At 41.0% G+C, this 26,552-nt stretch overlaps 1 protein-coding gene across 9 annotated transcripts in view; it reads left to right on the top strand.

Annotated features, from left to right (window-relative positions):
* The first annotated feature begins 4,401 nt into the window (after nucleotides 1-4,401).
* ZNF280D (zinc finger protein 280D) overlaps nucleotides 4,402-26,552 on the top strand; it is a 96,155-nt gene continuing 74,004 nt past the window's right edge. For 3 of the 9 annotated variants that reach the window (XR_005882584.1, XM_040969012.1, XM_040969005.1), the window contains exon 1: nucleotides 4,577-4,738. Coding sequence is in view for 1 of the 9 variants with exons in the window: in XM_040969006.1 (XP_040824940.1) it covers nucleotides 4,469-4,738 (270 nt within the window). In the remaining 8 variants the exon portion in view is untranslated. Of the gene's footprint in view, nucleotides 4,739-14,005; nucleotides 14,029-26,552 lie in introns of those variants that run through there. The other 6 variants (XM_040969010.1, XM_040969007.1, XM_040969006.1 and 3 more) reach the window with 5 other exon arrangements.

Raw genomic sequence — 26,552 nt, 5'->3', positions numbered from 1 at the left:
GTAAGAAGGACTTTTCCTCTATCTTCTTATGTTTACAAATTGAGAGCATTTAACAGATGAACTAAACTGATAAAAGGCAGAGTTGATGAATTAAACTGATAAAAGGCAGATTAGCAAGAGAAAGACACATCTTAATCACGTGTTTATGAGAGTTTACAAAGAAATGAGACTCAAGTGTGCAGTAGTGACAATTTGAAATTTATATATTTATATACTGCCCTGAAGGAGAGGGAGAGAATACTTCCTGGAACAAAAACACTAAAGAGACAGGGGAGAAAGAATACTTAAAGGGAAACAAGGGACATTTAAGAAAGACAAATGAGTCCTTCGGAGAATGGTTTCATGAGAATGTCTGGTATAGTGACAATTTTTATGGTATCTGATTGTAGGGATACTGTTGGACATGATCACAATCATCTTGGATGTAACAGCCATCTTGTCATTTAGGTAAACACTGGCTGTCAACCCAAATCCTATTGGAAAAATACAGTCTTTGAGATAACCTGCTGCTCTTATCTATTACCTGCCAAGTCTCTTATCTGATTCCTGGAATGTTAATATTTATTGAGAAAGTCCAGGTGCAGATTAGCCACAATTCACTTCCCCCCCACCCCTTATAAAACTTGTTTTCTTATGCCTCGTGGCATGGGTTCTCCTATCTGGAGGCCACCCAAGATCATGCTTCAGCCTTTAAATTCCTAATAAATTGCACTTTGTAATCCTGGATTTGTTTGCCTCTTTCTTTGATCCCTTGGCCTTTTCTGCCTTGGTGAAGACTCTTAGTTCATATACCGTTTAACCTCAAACATAGATAATACTCAACCTTCTCTGGCCTCCCCACAGAGGGCATTGGGGTTCTTTTGGAAAGCTCCACTTCTGAGTAGATAAGAAAATTATTCAAAATGATTTTCATACTACAATGTCTTATTCTGGACCCTTTTGGTTTTATCAACAAAGTAATTCACTGGCTCAGGTAACTGGGAAGTCCAGAGGTAGCATAAGGCTTAGGCTGGGTTTGATCTAGAAATTTCTGATAATCTCAGGGATTGGCTTCCTTTTCCTACCATCGGTTCTACTAGCTCTCCCTTGTGTTAATTTTGTTCTCAGTTGGCTGCCGTAGTAAAGAGAAAAGAAGATTTGAAATCTTCTGGTATTCATATATTAATGCCATACTATCTAGTGAAATAATTTTTTTCCTTCAAAAGATTTATTTATTTATTTATTTATTCAAAGGCAGATTTATAGAGATTAGAGAAAGAGAGCAAAGACACAGGTGTGCGCACACACAGATCTTCTATATGCTGGTTCTCTCTCAAATGGTCACAAGGCCTGGTGCTGAGTTGATTTGAAGCCAGGAGTTTCTCAAATGGCTTCAGGGGCCCAAGGACTTGAGCCAACCTCTGCTGCTTTCACAGTCCATAAGCAGGGAGCTGGATGGGAAGTGGAGCAGCCGGGACATTAACTGGCACCCATATGCGACAATAATGCTTGCAGGTGGAAGATTACTGGCCCAAGAATTTCTCTTTTCTCTGCAAACACAAGTCTTGGGCTTCACTTTGGCCTGAGATGAAAATTGATTCAGAGAATAAGGATAATTTTGACAACTTTATTTCACTTAGCTCATTCTAGGACCTGCTGTGGGGGAGACAAATTAATTCTGCCTGAATTTCATAAATGAACAGAAGGAAGTTGGGGAAAGAAGCAGGAGAATCACCCACATGCATTACTATCAGTCAGGGAAGAGTGTAGAGCATAATTTCCCTTAAGGAAAATTTCTGTGAGGATTCACTGCTTACAAAAGGAGGCTGAGGATGAAGATACTGTGGTGCAGTTAAGCCACTGCTTGGGATGCCCACATCCCAAATCAGAGTACTCATGAGTCCTGCTTACTCTGAATCTCTGATCTAGCTTTCCTCACATGGGAGGCAGCAGGGACCCAAGTTCTTCTCACCAATAGTTTCTGGCTCTTGGCCTGGCATACGTCTTGATATTGCTGGCAAATGAGGAATCAACCAGTAGGTAGAAAATCTGTATGTCTCCTCTATCACTTTGCATTAAAAATCTTTAAAGAGGTGAGAGAGAGAGAGAGAGAGAGAGAAATGTAACAGGCCAGCATGAAGGAAGCAAGGAGGTAGCTAATGAGAAGGGATTGGAGAGTGGCAGCATGGGTGTGGCAGTTCCTGTATGCAACACCTAAACTCCACACCTTACATGCAGACACAACTGCTGGGGTTGTTCCACCGAGAAAATTTCTGACACAGGTGGCTGTGAAGTAATGAAATCAACATGCTTGGAACTCCCATCATACACCTGATGCCATCATTCTAAGATTTGATGTGTACTGTACCTGATCTGCATCCTGACACTTCTGAGAATTCTTAAGAAGGGGGCAAGTAAATAGGAGGAACTTGAGCTCTGCCCCAAATTCCACCCTATTTGAATATTCAATTAAGCTCTGCTACCACTGTTTCTTATCTTATAAAAGGACCACCATAAATCCTGAAAACTGCAGTTCATTTGAAATTGCTGCACTCATTCTTCAAGTGTGCACCCTCATGAACTTTATAAAAATCTTACTTTCCTGCTAACTTTTATCTAAGTTTCTTCCTTGAATTCTTTCTAATGTGTTCACAAGAACATGGACCAGGTCTAGCCAAGGGCCTTCTCTATAACAGGAAGAGAAACTCTTAAAATATGCTAGGGAAGTGGAAAGTAAATCAAGATAACCTAGAATGGTGCTCTAGAAAACAAGGAAGAGTAATTTTAAGGATGGAGTAGGTAAAAATCCAAAAAGTCATTTCTGTTTATGTTGATTCCAATCTAACCAGGCATCCCTTTAATTCAGTTTCTCATATAAATGTTCATTTTGAAGAATACCTTGGCCAGATTTTGTTGTTGTTGTTCATGGTGGTTAGTTTTTCATGAAACAAAACGTAGAACTTTGGTCAATACATCTGTTTATATAATTAGTTAGCATGAACTGACAACATGAAGTTTTGTGTCTGTGAACAAAGACCAGACTAAAGAGTACAGATGAATCTTCACCATCCAGGTAAAACACCTTGCTAACCTTGATGCACTCTATTTGAAAAACCATGACTTAAAGATGTTCCACGATTCTGGAATTTTAAACTTTCTTTGCTTGCTATTCTCAACCCCCCACCTCCCCGCCATACAGGTAATATTACGGGTAATATTTAGGGCCAGCAGGGAATAGAAAGCTGAGTAGAGTATTAAGAAAGGGTTATAGCTTCCATGATGCAAATCAAACAGTGAAGCATGTCTCTTTGAGAGTATTTTTGAGTTAAGGGCTATTACAAAACAGCAAACAGAAGAAGCCTTTCTGTTTTTTTCCTCCCTCTGTCTTTTGGATAGGATATAAACCTTCCTTTCTTGGGGACAATTTTTGTGAGTTCAGAGACAGCATCAGTAGAAATCTACAAACACACATTTAGTCCATCAGTTCCCACCCACCTATTTCCCTTTCCAGTTGCCTACCTTTGGAAGTGGAACTTGCTTGCCTTTTTATCCTGTCTATGCTCCAGAGATACTGTCCAATGTTGTTGTGACCAGTACAGCAGCCAGAGTTCTAAGCCACTGCCTTCAATTATCATCCACTTAAGTTTCTTGCACATGGTGTACGCTACATGAAAGAATAAACTTTTTTTTTCTCCCATTGTTGATCTGTCTTTCGCTACAGGGTTCCCAGCAAACATTTATGAGGATTGTGGACGAACCATATTTCTTCTGTGGCATCTGTAGCCATGCCAGGAATCTACAGGTGATCCAAGTGGCTTTCTGGAAGATTAATCTGGGAGTGCTCATCAATGTGGAGGCTATTGCGATGACATACGAGAGAAAAACTGGGATAGGTCTAAAGATGTCAAGTCAAAGAGGAAGCTAGAATCTGTAGGATGCAGTGATGAATGATGTGTCTACTCAGGCTCTCGTGAGGTAAGAGTTCAAGTCTGGGTCACTCTAAAAGCTGGACCACTAAGGCCCTTGTAAAGACAATCGGTAAAGGTTGCCTTCCTTACAGATTAGAACGCAAAGTTTGGTGCTTATTATGGAGCAGTACTTTTGCACATTTTTTCTTGTTGAGAAACTGATAACTTAAAAAAAACCCGACCAATATCCATATGGCAGGACTTGAAAAGCCACGGCCAAAACATGCTTAGTAAATTCGGCCACTTAATAAAACGTCTTCGTCATCTGGCCGGCGACTTCATTCTTCACGCACAGTTCCCTGCAACCCTGGCACTTCTGACTTCTCCAGCCTTGCGGAAGAGCAGCCCTTCCACACAAGGCCGGCCTACTGCGTTCCTGAAGACTCACAATGTCGGGGCCGCTGCCTCGGGCTGGCCAGCGAGCAGGCCCGAACCCATCGCCTGCCACACCCCGGCCCAAGCCCGCAGCCGATGCGTGGCGTGTGGTGGAAGGCCTTCGAGGGCCCCACAACGCGGTGCACATGTGGGGGGGAACCCGCCCGTCCGCCCTTCTCTCGCGTCGGCGACAAGACCGGGAACCCGGACGCGCGGAGGCTGACCTGGAGCCTACCCATGAGGCAGCGCGCCGGTTGCTCGCGAACCCCTTCACCCCCCTTCCCACGGCTCGGCTGCCTGCTCCGCAATGGGAGCCGCCGCCGTTGCCGCCGTGTAGTTTTTCGTGCTCCTCCTTTTCCTCCTCCTCTTTCTCCTCCTCCTCAGGGCTCCAGTCAGGCCGATCCGCTCCGCTCACGGTAAGCGCCCCCCCGCCCCCGCCCGCCCCGCGCTGCAGCAGGCAGAGGCCCTCCCGCGCGGCCTGCGCCGCCTCACTCCGGGGGCGCAGGGCTGGGGGGTCTCGAGGCCGGCGCGGGTCGTCGGGAGCGCCCAGGGCGCGGGGGAGGGGACCGGCTGCGCGGAGGCGGCGGCGGCCGGCCCGCCATCTTGCTGCGGCCCCGGCGGGGGAGGGCTGGCGGCGCGACGCGGCAGCTCCCTCTCCCTGGGCTGCGGCAGGCCCGGGCTGCGCAGGCCGCCGCCTCGCCTCCGCCCGCGCCGCCTCACCGCCCAGGCCTCGCGCCTGTTTGTTCCCAACCTGGTTTTGCCTTCTCTCTGCTCTCCCCTCACCCCCTCCTCTCCTCGGCTGCCCCTTCGCTCCTTTGTACGTTTCGTGCCGATATTTGGCGGAGACCCGCGCGCTCTTCGCACCGCAGCCCACCCCGAGTGTGTCGAGTCGTAGGAAGAGACCAGAGGGTGTTCGGAAGTTGGAGGCTCGAGGCCCGTCGTTTGACGGAGGGACTCAGCCGTTCCCCTCGCAAGCTCGGTCGGGTCAGCGGGACTTGCCCGGCTCTGCCGTCCATGTCCCGTTATTGTGTGCAGGCGAAGGGCCCCGAGGAGAATCGTAAAGATGCAAACATTTTCTCGCCGAGCCCTGCGGGGTTCGCCTGATGAGCTGCCATGAACGCTCTCTTTCAGCTTTTTCCACCTGCTCTCGGGAAGGAAGACTTCCTGCCTAACTTAGCTCAAGTTTTCCTGCTTTTCAGGAGAATGTAAAAACGCCATTGCAGACCCACTTCTGCCAGCCTGGGAGACCTTTGGCCAAAGCGCGCCCTTTGTTTGGCGAGTTTTGAGTTTCTTCAACATTGTCAGTTTAAAAACTAGGCTTTTCTGTTTATTTGTTTATTTTTATTAGTTTTTTTTTTTTCGGGGGTGGCTGGGTTGGATTGGTTAGTCTTCAGAATCTGATGTCTTTGGATGCTATTAAACCCAAGATGAAGAGCTGCTGCCAGGAGACCTGGGCAGTACAAAAGCCTCCTCTTAGCATTTGTGAGGTGCCTTGCTCTGGGAATCCCTGGGCCGCTCAGGCTGTCAGCAGAAAAGATGAACCGTGCCTTTGCTTACAAAATGCACTTGGGGCTTTGTGCCCTTGATATTTCCAGGTTGTTAGAAACACTATCCTACTATCTTGTATTTTTATCAGTTGGGTCATTTCAGCTAATTTGTACCTTGTAGTCCCTTTTGAAGTGGTCTTTGTTGATAGGTGTGTTTGGGAGATAAGGAAGCAAGAGTCTCCTGGACTTGGAAACTGGGGACTAGGAGGAGCTGAGCTGGTTGTAGGGTGTTAGGTCATCTGGACCATTTTGGCTGGGATTGAAGGGTTGGGAACAGGAAAGAAGACTCAGCAAAAGTGTAGGGGATACCATTGGTTGCCCCTTTCACATTTCTGTTTTCAAGATCTGTTCATTTTGCCACTTTCTATTATCAAGTACTCTCTGTTTTTCAAGCACTGTGGAGATTAATGACCTGTCTGAACACTTGTGCCTACCACCTAATTTCAGTGGTTAACATCTTATTACATTTGTGTTAGTGCTGAGTATTTCAGAGGATCACCCCTAAATCCTGTATGTCATTGTACTTACTTTTAGAAGGCAATTTTCCTATATACTGTATTAGAGTGCCATACTCACACTTGGGAAGTACAGAACATTTGCTAAAGTCTGCTACAAATACGTAATATGTATTAGCGTCGTTTTGAGTCATTCTTTTGGAACCAGAATTCAGTCATTTGTTGCGTTTATTTCTTATAGTCTCATATAATTTGGAGTTACTCCTTCCCTTCTTGTTTTTTTTAGTCCTTCTGAAGAACCCCTGTCAGTAGTCTTGTAGAATAACCCATGTTTGTAGAGTAACTGCATTTTGTGTTTCACTTTATTGAAAATTCCTCCTTCCTTTTTTTTTTTATTGATTACATTGCATTATGTGACACAGTTTTATAGGCACTGGAATTCCGCTCCCCCCAACCTCCCCCATGGTGGATTCCTCCACCTTGTTGCATAACCACAGTTCAAATTCAGTTGAGATTCTTTCATTACAAGCATCTACCAAGCATAAAGTCCAGCATCTTATTGTCCAGATAAGTTCAATGGTCTGGTTTCTTGGGGAGACCATCTCTGGTCTGAAGGTAGAGCCAGCATAGTATTATCCCAATCAATTAAAAGCCCGACATTACATCAGTAACATTTTGTAACTTTATGGAATTAGTTGACATGGTATTGAGTAACCAACATGTTAAAAGTGGGAAAAAAAAAAGAAAGAAGGAAAAGTAGCTGTCCTCCACAGCAAAATGTCCTCCACAGTGCTGGAGGACAATTGAGATCCAGTCCCTACTCTGAGGTTGAAGCTGGAAAGTTGTATTTGTTGCTTCCAGTGAAATTTTTCTGGTCTACATTGTGGGCCTTGAGCCACTTTGGTTTTGTAATAAAGATGGACTGCATGCTTCAGAACACTAACAAAAAAAAAAAAAAAGAAAGAAAATTCCTCCTTCGATTTTTCCCTCTACCCCTTGTATTTGGTACACTGTTACACACTTGAAAAGTTAGGGGCTAAACACTTGAGTAGATTTAGGTTTAATATTTTTCACAAGACTAACTCAAATAGTAGTATGTTTCAGAAGGCACATACAGTAGGGTTCTCCTATCAGTAACACTGTTTGATAAGATGACCAGCTATCTCCCTTGCAAACATTTCCTTTTGCAATTAGCAAGTAGTCTGAGGTGTGATGTTTTGGCATAAACTTGGTATGAGGTTAGTAATCTAATGAACAGGTAGAGTCCTGTGGGAATGGGGACTAGCAGGAGCAGCTGGACTAGGCCTGCCTAATTTAGGGAACCTGGAATTGGGTTTGAGCTTGGGATGTCTAGGGAGAGAAGGCAGAAAGACTTGGTGCCTTTCAGATTTTGCTTAGGGTGATTGTGGTGGCACAAGTTCTGATGTTGGCAAGTCAGAAATCTCAGCATTCCCACATCAATACATTGTGTCTAGTTCAGCTCCTGGCTTGGGTGTTCTTGTTAGGGGAGAGAAAGGCAAAGGAAAGGAATAAATTGTTTTTTCAATCCTCCTTCCTCACCCTGCTTTTTGTTGTTGTTGAACATAAAATATGAAGCCATATGAAGAGTTTTGTTTTATTACAGATTGTGTAACTGGCATAGTAAGTTTTGTAAATGAAAAGTAAATTACTCTTAGATAATAGATATTGGGAATTTATACTAAAAACATTTTTTTGTTTTAGTTCATCCCTTATCTCTAGTCTTTATAATGTATGTCACTTCAGGATCCTTTAGGTAAGAACCTTTAAACCGGTTAATGATTGGGAATACATTGAGCTCAGGACAGTAACTAGTTTTCCTTTAGACAGGAAAGATCATGGAGTGTGTTTGAAATTCAGATTGTGTAGGGATGGATTGACTCCCATTTCCATTTGTGAAAATTCACAGAAATTCCGGTCTTATTAAGAGTATCAGGTGAGGGCCTGGCGCGATGGCTCAAGTGGTTAAGGTCCTCGCCTTGCACGCCCGGGATCCCATATGGGCACCGGTTCTAATCCCGGCAGCCCCGCTTCCCATCCAGCTCCCTGCCTGTGGCCCAGGAAAGCAGTCAAGGACGGCCCAAAGCTTTGGGCCCCTGCACCTGCGTGGGAGACCTGGAAGAGGCTCCTGGCTTCGGATTGGCATAGCATTGGCCGTTGCGCTCATGAATCATTGGACGGAAGATCTTCCTCTCTGTGTCTCCTCTCTGTATATCCACCTTTCCAATAAAAATAAAAATAAATCTTTTTTAAAAAAAAAGAGTATCAGCTGAGGAAAGTTTTTTGCTGAATAATACTCAGCCAATCCCACGCTTCTGAAAAATCTTGTGATGTTATGACAGAATTTTGGAATTCTTTTGTAAGTTTTATAATGCTTGTTATCTCTTGGTTCTGCCTTTAGCCCTTTCAGAATTTCTGTGTAGATTTTGCATCTTCCACGTCAGGATGTTTCATTGGCACTGATGCCTAGATGTTTTCCAGATTTTTTTTTAAGATTTATTTTTATAGGAAAGTCAGGTATACAGGGAGGAGGTAACACAGAGGGAAAGAGCTTTCATCCCCTTATTCACTGCCCAGGTGGCTGCAACAGCCAGAGCTGAGTTGATCCAAAGCCATGAACCTGGAGCTTTTTCAAGATCTCCCATGCAGGTGCTTTCTCAGGCCACTTTAGTGGGGAGTTGGATGGGAAGTGGAGCTGTTGGGACGTAAACCTGCGTCCATATTGGGATCCCAGCGCATGCAAGACGAGGACTTTAGCCAATAGGTTACCATGTCAGGCTCTTTTTTCCAGATTTTGTACATGTATATACTTGAAATGGACAGCATCATCTGAAGGCCACAATTAACTACTCAACTGTCATACAGGATCCTGGAACTATTTATGTTGTAAATACTGGCTAGGGATTTCAAATGCAATCTAATAGGTTCTAGCTTGTCATTCCTTTTGTGTTTTTACATATGTACCAAACAAATGTTTGAAATGTTTTTGAAACCTGTGGTGGTATCATTTTGGCTTCTTTGTAAGATATTTTCAGATTCAAATTTACAAGTAATCTGAAAGAGTGATCTACTCAGTACGTTTTAATTTTTGCATCTTTGTTTCCTTCCAGTCACTTTTGTGTGCACTTGCGGTTAACACTTGTGGATTTATGAGTTGTATCGTATAGTCCTAGTGTACATATGTAAGAGATGAGGGTGGACTAACATGTCTTATCAAAACAACATGGTATGTGTTGTTATTGCAAGTAAATGACATGAAGTCCTTCCCGCTTCATGACAGTATCTTATTTCCTTTTTGTTTTCAGAAGCATTCATGTTTTGATTGTTGAAAATGAAAACATTTGTTTTGGACATCGCATTTGAAGGCAGTCTGAGATTTCTCTTATGTGATTGGTTATAGTGTCAACATTAGAACCAAAAATGCTGTTAACTATCTGTGCATTTGTTTTCTGGCTCACCTAATAATTGTGAAGTATCTTCCTTCATTTTCTTCTGTTTCCTTATGGGTACGAACTAAAAAAAAATTTGAGTACTTGACTGTTGCAGCCAGTGAATGCTCGAAGCAGGTGAGTGGGATCTGGACACACTGCTGCGAGTACACCTTTTTGGCATCGGGATTGTTTTAAGATGAAGGCAATTGAGAATCAGCAGATGCAGGAAGAGTGTGGTGCCCTCCCTTTGCTTGAAAGCAAGGCATGAATTTACTTTTCCCCCTTTTTCCAACTCCTGGCAACAATTAATCTGCATTCTGTCTCTGTGGATTTGATAATTTTTGATATTTGGTGTGTATATATATATATATATATATATATATATGCAACTGACTGGTTTGTGTTAATAGCATGCACCAGTACTTTGTAAAAAAAAAATTTCTGAATAATATTACCCTGCTTGGATAAACTGGGGTTTATTATGCTTTTGTCAGTTGAACATCTGGGTTATTTCCACTTTTTTGGCTGAGAATAATACAGAACTGATTTTTAGAGTTCAGTTTGGGAAATACTGAGTTTGAGATGAATTTAGGTATTGTAGATAGCAGTGTCTGGTTAAGAGGAGAGAATAGAACTTAATTGATGTCAAAGTTAGAGTCTGTTATTTGATACTTTTATATACATCGTGCAATACAGATTGCTCCTGAAAACTGATAGCTGAGTTTGTGGAATTTATTAGACTGATCTCCTCGAGAACAGTTTGTTTAGAGCGAGATCTAAACTTTATGGAAAACCTGTTTTACAGTATTTAATGAAGAAGGAATGTAGATAATCTATAGAATATAAAAGGAACCCATTGGGTAGAGAACTGCACCATTGGTGTACAGAAAATTACTAAAGTTGGTCTTTTAAGAAATAGGATTAAGCTAGATGTAAGAAAATGAAAATGAAGAAAAAATAATTTGATTTGACTGTTGGAATACTTGAGTAAATATTTTTAGCAAAGGACTATGTGGTAACTGCTCCTTGTACACTGGCAACCTGGGTAGCAAAGACAAAAGCAAATTGTTTGCAGTTTGGCTAAATTTGGAGAAGCCTTGGGGTTGGATTCAAAGAAAATAGTGCAAACGGAGATAACCAATATGCTGTTGTGAGAGAAAATGACCCCGTTGTATACAGGGAGCCTGAAAAAGTTCATGGAAAATGTAAAGTTCTGTCTATCCATCCACATTTTTAAGCTCCTTTGCATAAGTATTCAGCAACTGCTTCTTTCGAAGAATTTATAGATTTAAGGTGTATCCTGAAGAATACCTTTCTGCTTATTACTATTTCATTTAAATTTTTTGTTTCTTTTAATGAAAGTTGAAATTCTAAAATATTTATTATGTCAGGATAATAAAACATGTTTGAGGTATTTGATCTGAATCAGAATAAAATAGATTATGGTATCATTGAGAGTTTCAGGTTAAACCAATTGAAGTTTCAAGTTAAGCAGCTTTATTAAAATGAAATTTTCATGGTTTAATATCTACTGACTTGAAATTTTTTTTATTTTTTACTTTGATAATAAAAATATCTCTTTCAACCTAGTTAGAAATTTACATAGCTGTACTAGATGGCTATATTTATAGGGTTTGAAATTTTCTTGATGGGATCTTAAAGTGATCATTTTAAATCACATAATGCTTGGATTTGTTATATTTTTATTTGGTGATGTATCTTATAAAATTCCTCTCATTGTGATGCTTTAACTGCTAATTGTTCTTACATTAATATGAAATCTCTTACCCTATAATTGATTATGTCTGAAACCACTGTTTTTGAAGTGTTTTGGTTTGATTTTTTTTTTCTTTTTAAGGTTTTATTTGAAAGGCAGAATTAGAGTGTGAGAGAGTAAAATCTCCCATCCCATGGTTCATTACCCAAATGGCTCTAGTGGCTGAAACTGAGCCAGGTCAAAGCTAAGAGCCAGGAACTTCATCCAGTTCTACATGGTGGCAGGGGCCCAAGCTGCCTTCCCAGGCACATTAGCAGGGAACTAGATCAGAAATGAACTGGTGCCCATATGGGATGCTGGTACTCCTGGCAGCAGTTTAATGTGCTGCACCACAGTGCTCTGCCCTGATTTGTTTTTGACCTGCCATTTAGTAATACTATTTTGGGCACGGTCCTTAAACTCTAAATCTTAGCTTCTGCAGCTATAAAATGGGAATGGCAATAGTGTCTGTTTCGTTGGGATTTACTTAATTTTTATTTGAAAGGCAGTGTGGTACAGAAGAGAGAGGAGGGATGGGAGATGGAGATCGCCCATCCTCTGGCTTGTTTTCTCAAATGTCTGCTCCAGTTTGGGCTGGACCAGGCAGGCTGAAACTAGGAACCATATTTCCCTGCAGAATAGCCAGGTAAGAGGGAGGAACTCAAGTACAGGAGCCATCACTTAATCAAGCAAGTACTCCAGTATATCATGTTGGTATTCCAAGTGCTTAAGTGCTGAGCCACAGTATCTGCTCCTCATTGGGATTTTTGAGGATTAAATGAAATAATGAATGCTTTAATAAATGTTATCTAATGGTAAAAACTACTTTATGATAGTTATGATTGATTTGCAGTGCTAATGTAGCTGAATATAGTAAATGAAGTAGTTGTATTAAAACTTAGCACTAAGAATTAAATTATCCAGTTTACTCAAAATGATTAACTATTATTATACCACAAACGACAATCCTACCTCTTCTTTCTCCTGCAAATTTCCATGGGAATTCATTCTGGGAAAGTCGTCATTAGGCACTTTTCTTGCTGTGTGAACATGGAATGCGCTTAACATAAACTTCGGTGGTACAGGTCAGTCACTTGATGTGGCCCTGGAGTTGAGAGATGAGGTAAACAGAAGTCATTGCAATGCAGTATATTGTTTCACACTGACCTTGGGAAACCTGGATAAAACGCCTGGCTCCTGGCTCTGGGCTGGTCATTCTGACCATAAGGGGAATAAACCAAGGTATATAAGATTCTCTCTTTGTCTCTTGTGTGTATCTTCCTTTCTGTAACTCTGACTTTAACATAAATAAATAAATCTTAAAAAAATAGGTATGCTGGAAAATAATAAAAAATTATATTTAAACTAATAATAATATAAGCCAGTAACACGGTTGCTTATTATTAGTTGGCTTCAAAGGCTCCGTTATTTTTATGACCTTTGTGTGTGGGAGCTGTAGTTGATTTGAATTTATGTGGCAATGAGGTTATCTGTTAAGAGCCTTCACGTTTGCCACCTTGGTTTTATACTCTCAATTAATTCTTCCCTGGTTAAATATTGTTTTTAACTTGATCTAGATGAAGCTGTAGTTCTTAATTCCTTATAATGGACATTAGTTGGTTTCCCTACTCAACATCCATTCAGCCTTACCTTTGGAACAGAGATCTTGACTTTGGTTTGGGAGACAATCTTGTGCTTCTTGGCAGATATTCTCAACTTCTGGCACCAGGGAAACTGATACAGGCCTAGACCTGTCACAGCAGCTTCACAGCAGCAGCGATTGTCTTAAGGAAGAGCGATTGTCTTAAGGAAGAGGATTCAGTCAGAGCTACTCCTCTTGTTATTGTTCTACATTTGCATCTTAAAAGTTAATTTATGACAGTCGTTTTTGATGGAGTTCCTGAGGACAGAATCAGTGTGGAGGTAGTGAAGCCAGGAATGGAGACAGAAACCCAGACTCAAGTGATATGGCTTGAATTATACTTATTTTTTCTTTCCATGAGTAAGCCAATACAATCTCCTTTTGTATAAGACAGTTTGAATTGGGCTGTCTGTTATAAAAGTCTGTGACCAATGTGCCAAGTGGGGATTGTAATCTTTCTGATTTTAGACTCAAATCTTATAATTTTAAAACTTGTAAATCACAAATCTGATCCACACAGTGCTTCTTATTTGACTCTTAGCTGCTACCAAATAACTTTTTGCTGCTTATTTTAAAAATATATTTTTAACTGGGAATGCAGATATACAAAGAGAAGGTGATACAGAGAGAAAAGATCTTTATGTTCGCTGATTCACGATGGGAATCAGGAGCCAGGAGCCAGGCTCTGAAGCCAGGAGCCAGGAACCTTTTTTGGGTCACCTAAATGGGTTCAGGGTCCCAAGGCCTTGGGCCATTCTTGATTGTTTTCCCAGGCCGCAAGCAGGAAGTTGGAAGGAAAGTGGAGCAGCCAGGATGCAAACCAATGCCTGTATGTGATCCTGGAGTGTGCAAGGCCAGTATGTAGCCATTAGGCTATCATGCCACACACGCTGCCTATTATTTTTAAGTCACAATGGCTTCTTTTCAGTTTCTCATCTTTGGTGTGTTCCCTTCTTGATTTAGCAGATTACAGAGTCTTGTCCTCTTGGGTTGTTGCCAAATAGTCACAAGCTGGAGTTGGCTGATAGAAAACTTTAATTGTGACATGTTAAGGTGACAGTGGGGATGTCTAACTGAAATGCAGTTTGGGAAGGCTTTTACAGCAGGGATGGGGGAATAGTATCCAGAATGTGGAATAGGGAGAGCAGAAAGGTTCTTCTTGCTTGCATCCAGAAACTACAGAGGGCAGCAAGAGCATTCTTCCTGCCTGCAAGACACATCTAGGATGTAGAAGAGAGGCAGGTGGATCCTTCCCACTCAAGCAGTGTACATCTTCATGCTTTGTGTGTTTAGAACTCTTACACTGGTTTCTTGCAGCTTTCATTGGTTGACTAGTGATCTGGCCCTTCGAAGTAGTGTTGCAAGATTAACCTCCCTGAAGTGCCATCTGAAAAAACAATCCTGGAACATCATCTGAGAAAACACAGAATGAGTAAACTGTTTTAGATTCTCTGTCCTGGTTTTGCACTTTCTTGCCTAAATCACAGTCTTTTTGTTATGGTACATCTTTTGCACATACTGTTCATTTTGCATGAAATGTTTTGTTCCTTCTGTTTGCCTCCAACCCTTTGTTAATGGCTATAGCAATTCTCCGTTCCTCCTCGTTTCCTCAAATGACAACTTAATTATCACCCTGTTTTAGGGAATCCAGCTTAAATTGTGCTAATAACTCCAGTTCATAGGCTTCATTGCACTTATTTTTAGCTTATATCTCTTTGTGTGAATATCTGTCTCTTATAAATATGTTTCATGTGTATAACAACTGTATCTTAGTTTTTGATTCGTTATTCTGGGATTTGGCACATAGTACATGCTTTATAAATATAGCATTGGAAGGAAAAACTCTTCATCTATGGATCTCTGGCAACCAAAAGGTATCTGATAAGTTCAAAATTTATACTTTTGTAAATTTTTTTTTTGGCAAATGCAAGCCTTTACCATCATTCTCTTTTTGAGATATTTTAAAGCCTCATATTATTATCTTACATACTTTTTTAAAAAATGGTAATGAGAAGAAAACTTCTTTCCTTTAAGGATTAATGCATATGCCTCCTTCATAGTAGCCCTACTAGGTATGATTGCCTTTTTTTAAACTCTTGACTTCTGTATATATGTAATATAAATGATTTGTTTTACTTATTTGAAAGACACAGTTAGAAGGAGGGACAAAGATCTTTTATCTGCTGGTATACTCCCCAAATGTTTGCCATGGCCAGTTCTGAGCCAGGCTGAGTCCAGAAGCCTGGAGTTTCTTTAAGGATTCCAGCATTGGTGCAAAGGCCCAAGTATTTGGACCACTCCCACTGCTTTCCCAGTACATTAGCAGGAAGCTGGATTGGAAGTGGAGCAGCTGAGACTCTTAAGGTTATTGGCAATGTAGACAGTAACTTACTACATCAAAGCACATACAAGCCTTGGTCCAAAGATTGTTAACTTTTTAATTCATAGAATCTTATGAGAACTTGATACACTACCTTGTCTTCCCAGAAATTTTGTATAAAATGCATGAAATTTAAAAACTCTTTGTATGTATAGCCCCCACTCTTTAACATTATCCAGAGTCTTTGCCACTGTAAAAAATTTTATTTATTTTCATTTTTTATTTATTGAAGAGGGACACAAAGAGAGGTCCTACCTGCTGGTTCACTTCCCAAATGCTCCAAATGGTTGAGGTGGGAAGTTAGTTCAGGTCTTCTATGTGGATGTTAAGGACCTAACTATTTGAATTAGCATCTGCTGCACACCAGGGTCTACAACAACAGGAAATTGATATATAAAGCCAGATTCAGACACCGAAGCAGGCACTTTGATAAGGAATGTTGTCATCTTAGCTATGAGACCAGTCTTGCCACTAGGCCCTTGTTACCACTTTTGGTTTTTATTATCACAGTAATTTTGTCCTATTTTGTATTTATTAATCTCCCTAATCAATAACTTACCAAGTTGAGATCTTTTTCATACCCTTTGCAGTATTGATGTTTTTACCTTACATTAAATACTGAGTGACTGTGATTTTTTTAAAAAAAATTCTTAATTATTTGTGGATTGATTTTGCCAGCTTAGATAATTGTTTTGACTTTAAGGAATCCATCTAGATTTCTGCTAATTCAGAGAAAATGTTAAGTTTTAGGCAAATTACCTTCAGATAATAATTTTTTTTGTTTGTTTAAATTAGGAAGTAGTCAGGAGAAGTTGGTCCAACCACTCATCTCACGTGTTTGGAACTTAAGTGACCTCTTTTAGGACCTGGGTTTTGCCTACTTAATCCTATCTTTTTGTAGACCTCTTTTTTTGTTTTTAAGGCTGAATCTCAACCTTTTTAAAGATTATAAGTATTCATAGTCTTCCCTTTTAAGATCTTGTTTTTCTGAGTGATCTTTATCAGGAGGCAGTATTCTTAAAAAAAAAATCAGAATCTTTGAGTAATTAGGTGAGATATATCTTCTCAAGTATCTTAAGATTCTAGGAATTTTGTCTGCAGTGTTTTTAGGTGCTGGTAGTCATGTTTCTGGTTTATGTGGTTGAAATGTGCCCTTTACAACAAAAAGAAGAACTAGACAGATTCTGAAAAAGATTGATACTTAGCTGACACTGAAACAAGTTTTAGCTGTCAGCTTCTAATTGTATGTAGGTTTAGTGCTTATTGTTTCTAATGCCAGAGTAGGTGATATCCTTTGCTTTTCTAATGCTATTACAGTGGATTTCCATAATGAAATTAACAGGTGATACGAAATTAGTGTACAGTGGAGTTTTAAAAATAGCTCCTTATTCTTAGATTTCATATAATTTTTGTTATTTGTTTATTTGAAACATAGCATGACAAAGAGAAGGAGAAACAGGAGAAAGAAAAAAAGTTCTTGGTGTATTGATTCACTTTCTAAATGGTTGTACCAGCAGGGACTGGGTCTGACCAGAGCCAGGAGTCAAAAACTTTAATTGGATCTCCCATGTCAAGGACTTCAGCCACTGTTGGCAGAGTTGAGTCAGAAGTAGAGCTGGGATTCTAATTGGCAGTTCAATATGGGATATTGATATGCCATGTGGCAGCTTAACCTGCTGCCAACCTATCCATAGGATTTTAAGGTAATGAACATTTAAATAAATTTAATTTTGTAATACCTTCTTGAGGTGGGAATTCTTGAGAGATCACACAATTTGAGTTGAATATGCTTCATTATTACTCAAAGATAAGTTTACTTGAAATTTGAATTCTAAAATTATAACCCTCCATTTCTTCTTTTTTAAGATTTTATTTTTATTGGTAAATCAGATATACAGAGAGGAGAGACAGAGAGAAAGAGCTTCCATCTGTTGATTTATTCCCATGCAGCTACTATAGCTGGAGCTGAGCTGATCCAAAACTAGGAACCCGGAGCTTCTTCCATGTTTCCCACATGGGTGCAGGGTACCAAAGCTTTGGGCCATCCTCAACTGTTTTCCCAGGCCACAGGCAGGGAGCTGGATGGGAAGTAGGGCCGCTGGGATTAGAACTGGAGCTCATATGGTATCCCCGCATGTGTAAGGTGAAGACTTAAGCCACTAGACTACCATGCTGGGCTCCCATTTCTTTAAAAAAAATTTTTTTTCTTTTGACTTTCATGGTATAATTCTTTAGGATTTGGGACTTCCTCCTCCCCAATTCCCACCCTTTCCCCTGACTGATTTTCCCCATATTATTGCAATAGCATAGTTATTCATAAGCAGTCATAAGTCCATCAGTCTGTCATTTAAGTGTGCCCTGACATTGCTGGTACAGACATCCAGCATCCCACTGTCTGGGTGTGTCCAACAGTTTATTGGGAGTCCATATTTGATTTGGAAGTAGAGATGCATACTGCATTTTATTTTCACATTTGGATATGGTAGTTTCTACTACACCATCACTATATTCTCTTAAATGAGAAGCCACAAAACAAAGTCAACAACAGGTATGAAGTTAAATCAAAAATATGTAGCACCATGGAGTCGCTAAACACACCACTGATTAACCAACACATGGGTGAAGAAAAAAAGCCCACAAAAGCTTCTTGGATAAAAGGATGCTACAGTGTGATTCATGAGCCAGTGATGAATTTGACAAAAGAAACTATTTGGAAGAAATGAAAATGAAAACAAAAGCATCAAAACACATGGGATGTAGCAAAAATAGTATGGAAAGAGTTATTAATCTTAAAATTTGCATGAAGGCTGCCTTATATTAGAACATATGATATTTGTCCTTTTGGAATTCACTTATTTCACTGAGCATAATAGTTTCTTGTTGGGACTGTCTAGTTGGCAATGGTACGATTTCATTCTTTTTAATGGCTGAGTAATATTCCATGGAGTAGATGACCAGTTTCTTTAACCACTCCTCTTTGGATGGGCTTCTGGATTGTTTCCATGTCTTTGCTATTGTAGATTGTGCTGCTGTAAATATAGGATTACAGATCCCCTTCTCATATATCCAGTTTTCATTTCCTTTGGATACATTCCTAGGAGTGAGATAGCTGGGTCATATGGCAGGCTTATTTGCAGTTCTCTAAGCATTCTCCATAATGATTTCCATAATGATTGTACTAGCCTGCACTCCCACCAGCAGTGAAGGAGAATACCTTTCTCCCCACATCCATGCCAGCAAATGTTGTTAGTAGAGTTCTGAGTGTAGGCCAACCTCACTGGAGTTAGGTAGAACCTCAGCGTGGTTTTCATTGGTATCTCCCTGATGGCTGGCTAGGGAGTCTGAGCATCTTTTTTTTTTTTTTTAAGATTTATTTATTTATTGGAAAGTCAGATATACAGAGAGGAAGATCTTCCGTCCGATGATTCACACCCCAAGTGAGCACAATGGCCAATGCTATGCCAGTCCGAAGCCAGGAGCCTCTTCCGGGTCTCCCACACGGGTGCAGGGTCCCAAGGCTTTGGGCCATCCTCGACTGCTTTCCCAGGCCACAAGTGGGGAGCTGGATGGGAAGTGGAGCTGCCGGGATTAGAACCGGCGTCCATATGGGATCCTGGCGTGTTCAAGGCAAGGACTTTTAGCCGCTAGGCCACACTGCTGGGCCCAAGCATCTTTTCATATGTCTGCTAGCCATTTGAATCTGTTCTTTTGAAAAATGTCTGTGGATTTCCTTCACCCATTTCTTTGCAGAGGGTTTTTTGTTTTTTTTTTTTTTAATCTGTCCCTGGGTTTCTGAAGCTCTTTGTAACTCCTGGATATTAGTGCTGTATCAGTTGTGTATTGTGCAATAATTTTCTCCCTTTCAGTTGGTTGTTTCTTCACTTTGTTAATTATTTTCTTTGCTGTACAGAAGCTTTTTAGTTTGATGTAGTCCCATTTGTTTTATTTTGTCTTTGACTGCCCATGCTTTCGGTGTCTTTTCCAAGAAGTCTTTCCCTATTTCTATATCTTGGAGTGTGCTTCCTATGTTTTCCTTTAATAATTTGATGGTTTCTGGGTGTAGATTTTTGACTTTGAAATATTTAAGAGTTGATTTTTTTTGTGTAATGTGACAGGTGCAGGTCTTTTTAATTCTGCAGGGGTGCTATCCATTTGTCCCAACAGTATTTGTTGAATGGACAAGGCTTTTTCCCTGGCTTGTTTTAAATTTTCTTGTCAAAAATTAGTTGACGGGCCTGGCGTGGTGGTGCAGTGGTTAAGGTCCTCGCCTTGCACGCCCGGGATCCCATATGGGCGCCAGTTCTATCCCCGGCAGCCCCGCTTCCCTTCCAGCTCCCTGCCTGTGGCCCGGGAAAGCAGTCGAGGACAGCCCAAAGCTTTTGGACCCTGCACCCGCGTGGGAGACCCGGAAGAGGCTCCTGGCTTCGGACTGGCATAGCATCGGCCGTTGCGCCCGCTTGGGGAGTGAATCATCGGACGGAAGATCTTCCTCTCTGTCTCTCCTCTCTGTATATCCGCCTTTCCAATAAAAAAAAAAATAATAATAAAAATAAATCTTTAAAAAAAATTAGTTGACTATACATATGTGGGCTCCTTCCTGGTGTTTCTATTCTGTTCCATTGATCTTTTTTTCTATTTCTGTACCAGTACCAGACTGTTTTGATGACCACTGCTCTGTAGTATGTCTTAAGGTCTGAAATTGTGATTCCTTTAGCTTAATTTTTAGTCTTCAGGATAGCTTTGGCTATTTGTGCTCTCTTGTGTTTCCAGATGAACTTTTGTATCTTTATATAAAATGGTATAAAACATAAACCAAAGCTTTAAGGTTGAGCAATAGGGGTGGTTTTGTGGCATAGCAGCAGCCTGCAACAGGAACCCAAAGGCTTAGTGTATCCTTTGTTGCTTTCCCAGACTCAGTAGCAAGATGCTGGATCATAAGTTGAGCAGCTTGGACACCAAATAGCACCTGTGTGGGATGCTGACATCAGAGGGGGGTAGCTTATTGTGCTGTGCCACAATGCTGGCCCCAAGCACAATTCTTAAATGCTTAATGTTTGTTACAGCTAGAGTGTTCATCTTAAACTCAAGTTGTGAATTAAATTTCTACTGATTTGAAATGATTCTGTTTCTTATTTTTTATTTTCTCCTTTGTGTTATGATGTTGTTACCTTCTTGATTGGGAACACAGCCCTCAGTTAAAAAGGATATTTATAATGAAAAACCCAGGGATTAACTTTATGTAATTCCTTAGATTACTTCACTGAATACTTTCAACTAATGGAATCCAGGAAGAGAACAATTCACTGCATCCCTCATAATCAACTTTTATATTCTACTTCTATGAGTTACAAGAGGAAGAGAGAGCGACATTTTCCACCTGCTGGTTCAATCCCCAAATGACTTCAACAGCCAGGGCAGGGCCAGACCCAAACGGGGAGCGAGGGACTGTGTCCTGGTATCCCATGTGGATGGCAGATGCCCAAGCACTTCGGTCCATATTTGCTGTCTTTCCCAGTGCATTAGTTGGGAGCTGCATTTTAAGTGGAGCAGCAAAGAACCCATGCTTTGATATTTGTTGCTAACATCAGACTCTGGCATGACCTGCTGCTCATGTTATAATGACCCAATCCGTCAGAGTTTAAAAAAAAGATACAGGATACATGCAAAATCGAATTGTTTTTCATATGGAAATAGTAGTAAATACTTTATCCAAATGTAGATTTTTATATGTTGATATTTTTAAGTTAGATACTTGCTTTATTCTGTTAGATTATATTTTCAGGATATGGATAAATAGTATATTAATAATACTCCAATACTACAATACACTAACTGATGATTAATTCGGAAATGCTTTTTTTTAAAGTTAAAATGTGTATAGATTTGACAGCCACTTTCTAGAAAATGGTAGTTATAGAATTAAAATTTGTCATGATGCTATACTGAAACTCTTTGCTTTTGATTTATTAATTTGCTTTCATTTTATTTGAAGAGCAGACTGATAGATGATGGTGGAAGGAGAGATTGATAGATTGATAGAAATCTTCCATTCCCTAGATAACTCCCCAAATGCCTAAAATAGCTGGGCTGAGTTGAAGCCAAAATGTCCAGAACTCATTCTGAGTTTCCCATGTGGGTGAAAGGGAACCAAGTACTTGAGCAATCATTTATTATCAGCAGGAATCTGTATTGGAGTGGAGGAGCTGAACTTGAACCAGGCATTCTGATGGGGATGTGGGCATTGCAATTGGCGATTTAATTACTGTGCTAAATGCCTGCCTGTTACTTGGTGTCTTATATAACAACATCCCTTGGTTTGTAAGTGCTTAGCTGATAGCATGTAAATTCCATTGTGATGATAGGATTGAGATTAGTTCTTGAAGTTCTTTAAAGTGAAATTTAGCCTAGAATTAAAACGATTGTGATTTATTGAATGATTTCTGCATACCGGGGATTGAGCTATGTGCTTTTTTTGGTCATCTCATTGAATCTTCATTGTAATCCCATGAAGCCAGGGTATAGGGCTAATTAAGTAGTTGAGGCGGAATTTGAACCTGGCATTCTTTCTTCATCACATTTTACTGTTTTTGTTCAGTGTTTAAATTATATGACTAGACTCTTTTTTAAAAAACTGTATTGAGTTAGTTCAGTTGAATCCATCATCTGAATTGACTTTCTGAGGCTGAAGTTGTAAAGTGACGTGGCTGAAAGTTGTGGCATTACTGAGACTTTGTGCAGACCCTGTAGGTGTGGTTTGTGGAATTGTTCACTCCTTCCCTATTGAAGAGTAAAGACCCTCTCTAGTATCTAGCAGGTGATGTGGACATAGTACCTGCTGTGTGCTTGATTACATGCATTTACCAGTGATATTTAATGAAGCAAATTGTATCAAATGACATCAGTGGATTAATTGAATTTTTCAAATTGTTAAGAAACTTATGCCCACATTGACATTGATAATCTAAAAATTTTTGTAGGGACAAATCTTTATGCATAGCTTACTTTTAAATATACTTGAAAATATTAATAGAATGAGAAGTATAAGCATGTGGACAGTTTGCAAAATGGAATGGATTAAATTCTGAAGTATTTTGGGGGTCTGAAGTAACTTTTTTGGAATTAATTTTCATCCTAGTAGGGAGCTTTAAAAAGTTAATGGAAAATGTCCAATATTTTTAAAAAGCTTTAAACATTTGTTATTATATTTTCATTTTATTTGAAAAACCGAGACAAAGAGAAAGATGTTCCATGCTGGTTCACTTTCCAAATGTCTGCAGCAGCTGGGGCTTGGCCAGATAGGAGATAATCCCCAGCTGTGGGCAACTGCTTAGGTTGCTTTGTACCTAGACAAATGTTAATACTGCTGGGAGAAAAGCAGGTAATAGCTGGTGGGCATTCTGGGCCTGGTTAATGCCACATTTGTGTTACCTATACCAGTGTGCTAGCATAGTTTCTATTCTTTTTTTTGTTTTTAAAGATATGTGAGGAATGCCTATCTGGGATTTACCATCTTGGCCCCAGGAAGGGCGGGGGGGGGGGGGCGTGCTGCAGATTGCCCAGGAAAGATCTGGGGTCGTATTGGAGTGGGAGCAGCTAAGGGCCTGTTTGAGGAGGAATGACTTCTGGAGTTTCCTGCAGAATGAGCCACTGCACTTACAAGTAGCTGAGGGAGCTGAGATGGAATGGTTTAGAGAGGGAATACCAAAGGGCATGTCTGGGTCAAGCCAAGGACCTGATCATGTGGAAGACCTGACCTGGGCTAAATAGCATCACCCACCATTCACTGGCACACTCAAAACTGGGGATGGTAGGCATCCCTGGCTGGGCTAGGCCGTAGTACTTGCCTGTGAATGTTGGCGCAAGGGGTGAGGCACCTTTTGCTGGGCTACCTCACCTGTCAGGATGCAGGAGAAGTGGGTCTGGGAACAGATTGTTTATGGTACTAGTGGGCCAGACTGGGCTAGGCTGTAGTACCCGCTGGTGTGCATGAGAGCCAGAATGGGTGTGGGGTTTACATGAGAGCTGGGTTTGAGGGTGGATCAAGCTGGGCTAGGCTGTAGCACCAATCAGTGAGAGCCAGAATGGGTGTAGGCCAGTTAGGCTGGGCTTCAATATCCACCAGTGAGAGCCAGGACTTGGGGTGGCTATATCAGGCTGGGCCACAGCACCTTCAGGCATATGTGAGATCTGTTGCTGGGAGTAAGTCTGGTAGAGGAACTTGGAGAACTCCCCTGCTAGGCTGGTCAGTGCAAGAGCTGGAACTGGGGACAAATCAGGCCAGACCAGGCTGGGCTGTGGAATTTATCAGCATATGTGTAAGCCGAATCTAAGGGTGGGCTGGGCTGAGCCAGTGCACAGCACACACAGGTGCAAGTGAGAATTTGAATGGGGCAAAGGCCAGGCTGGGTTGTACTGTAACACCTGCCAGTTATGAGGGTTGGGGGGTGTGCAGGCTGGGCTGGGCTGCTGTACTTGCCAATGAGAGCTGGAACTGGGGACAAACCAGGCTGAACCAGGCAGTGGCACCTGCTGGTGAATCTTGAGACTGAGGGTGGGTCATCTTAGAGTGGGTTGCAGTACCTGTTGGTATGCTCAAGAACTTGGGACTGGAAGTGAGCCTGGAAGAGGAACTTCAGGGACTCCCTTCCTGGGCCACTACTTTCACTGGTGATTCTGGGAGTGGGCCATGCTGAACTAGGCTGCTGTACTTGCTGGCACACACAGGTACCAGAATGACTGCAGGCCAGCTAGGCTAGGCCACAACACTTGCTGGCAAGTGCCATGACTGGCTGCAAATCATGTCAGGTTGGACTGCAGTACTCACTAGCAGATGCAAGATCCAGAGTTGGGAATATACCTGGTAGGGGAATTATGGCTACTACCCTGCTGTGCTGCAGCTCCTGCTGGTAAGCATGAAATCTAGGGCTGGGAGTAGGCCAGGCTGGTCAAGGCAGCAGTACCCATGTGGGTGGGCTGGGTCTGGAGGTGGGCCTGGTTGAGCTAAGCCACAGTACACATGAATGTACATGAAAGCTAGATGCGATGCAGGATGAATTGGGCTAATCCATAGTACATGCAGACACATATAAAAGCAGGAGTGGAGGTTATTGGGGTCGCCCTGAGTAAGTAGACCATAGTACCCACTGGTCAGACTGGACCTGTAGTGGACTGGGCTTGGCTAGGTGAGAGCTCACATTAGTTTGTATGAGAGATGGGGCTAGGTATGGAACTGAACAAACAGCTTATAATTATAATAATAATTTTTGAAGTTACAAGTAATAGTCTTTTTTTGGATTAATTCAATTCAGACAATCTGGAAATGTAAAACTAGGAAAACTTGTTTTTTTCATTTTGAGGAAAAAGGAATCTGAAAATGGAGTTAGCTTTGTATTTCAGTATTTTAGATTTCTAGTGTCTAATTTTTTTTAAATCTTTTTTCTTTGTAACCAAAGCAATTTTTTAAAAAACGTTTTTCTTTATGCTGGTGGATTGGATTTTGGTACAGTGTTTAAGATACTATTTCCATATCATAGTGCCTGGTAGGAGTCTGAGCTTCTTGCTTCAGATCTAGCTTCCTGCTGATGTGCACATAGGCGGTAGCATGTGATGGTTCAAGGACTTGGATGCCTGTCATACATGTGAGAGACCTAGATTGAGTTTTAGGCTTCTGGTTTCAGTGTAGCTCAACCCCAACTATTAAGAATTTTGGGGGAGTAAACTGGCAGATTCAAGACTCTGCCTCTCTGTCTTTCCAATAAAATGAAAAAGAGAAAGTTATGCTGTCTCATGTGTGGGAATTACCAAAACAAAGTCATGGTTCAAGTAAAGCAGTTCAGATGTATTCTTTTGATAACAGGGTTGAAAGCCCAATGAATTGCAGAATACAAGATTGTATGCTTTTGAAGGCTATGACTGTGACTTATTCATCTTTGGTTTCTTCTAGAATTCAACATGTTGCTTGCATGAAGTGGGTCATGTATAGTTTATTTTCGAATCGGTCTATGATAAAATACAACCTTATTTTTTGTTCTTCTTAGGAATAAAAATATAAACTTAATACAGAAAACTTAAAGTTTTAAATTGTTTTCTTATAAAAATAACTTCAGTTGTTTTGAAATGTAGCATTTAAATATTAATGTCCCCTAGCATTCCAGAAATCAAACTTACTAAATAATTCATTATCGGGTGATTATTTATTCTTTCAAAAGAATACTTTAAATTATTATTTATTAGCATCTTAAGATTTATTTTCAAAGCAGAGTTATAGAGAAAGAGAGGGAGAGACAGATGCCTTCCATTCACTGATTCACTCCCCAGTGGCTGCTGCAGTTAAGGCTGGCAAAGGCAGGAGCTGAAAGATTCTTAGAAATTTCCATGGGGTGCTGGGGCGCAAACATTTGATCCATTTTCCATTGTATTCCCTAGATACTTTAGCAGACAGTTGGATTGAAGGTGGAGCAGCCAGGACTGGAGGCCATATGGGATACTGTCATCATGGGCAGCGCTTTATTTCCTGTGCCCCAATGCTGTCCTCCCCAATTAGTTTTAATTTACTAATTCATCAAATTACTTCAAATATACTTAACACAAGTAATTCCAGAAAGCTGGGGGCTCCTGCATTGTGGGACTACTCTCCCACTTTGGGGAAGGTGAGAGATCAATCTTGAGCCAGAAAAGGAGTTAAGCAGCAAAAACAGACTACTCCACTGATAATGAGTTTCTCCATTTAAGAGGTCTAGGAAATGGATGTTAACATCTGGACAGAATATTAATCATATTTCTGGAAAAGTGGCAGGGACTTCTAGGAATTAGGGACCTGCCTCTTCTTTCTCTTTATATGGTCACTTCCGTAGGTTGCCATGGCAGTTGTGAACTGCTGTGGAGGGAGCCATTTTTACTATGCTAATACATTGTAATGAGGACACAGTGAGCTTGCAGGTTGGTAGCAGTTAATCTGGGTGCTGTTTTGGAATCAAGTGATCTTAACCAGCCTGAATCTTG

The sequence above is a fragment of the Ochotona curzoniae genome, unplaced genomic scaffold (assembly GCF_017591425.1).
Source record: "Ochotona curzoniae isolate NIBS_2020 unplaced genomic scaffold, NIBS_Ocur_1.0 scaffold_4701, whole genome shotgun sequence".
NCBI lineage: Eukaryota > Metazoa > Chordata > Mammalia > Lagomorpha > Ochotonidae > Ochotona > Ochotona curzoniae.
Note: the sequence above shows the minus strand (reverse complement) of the source record. Positions and strands in the feature narration are given on the sequence as shown.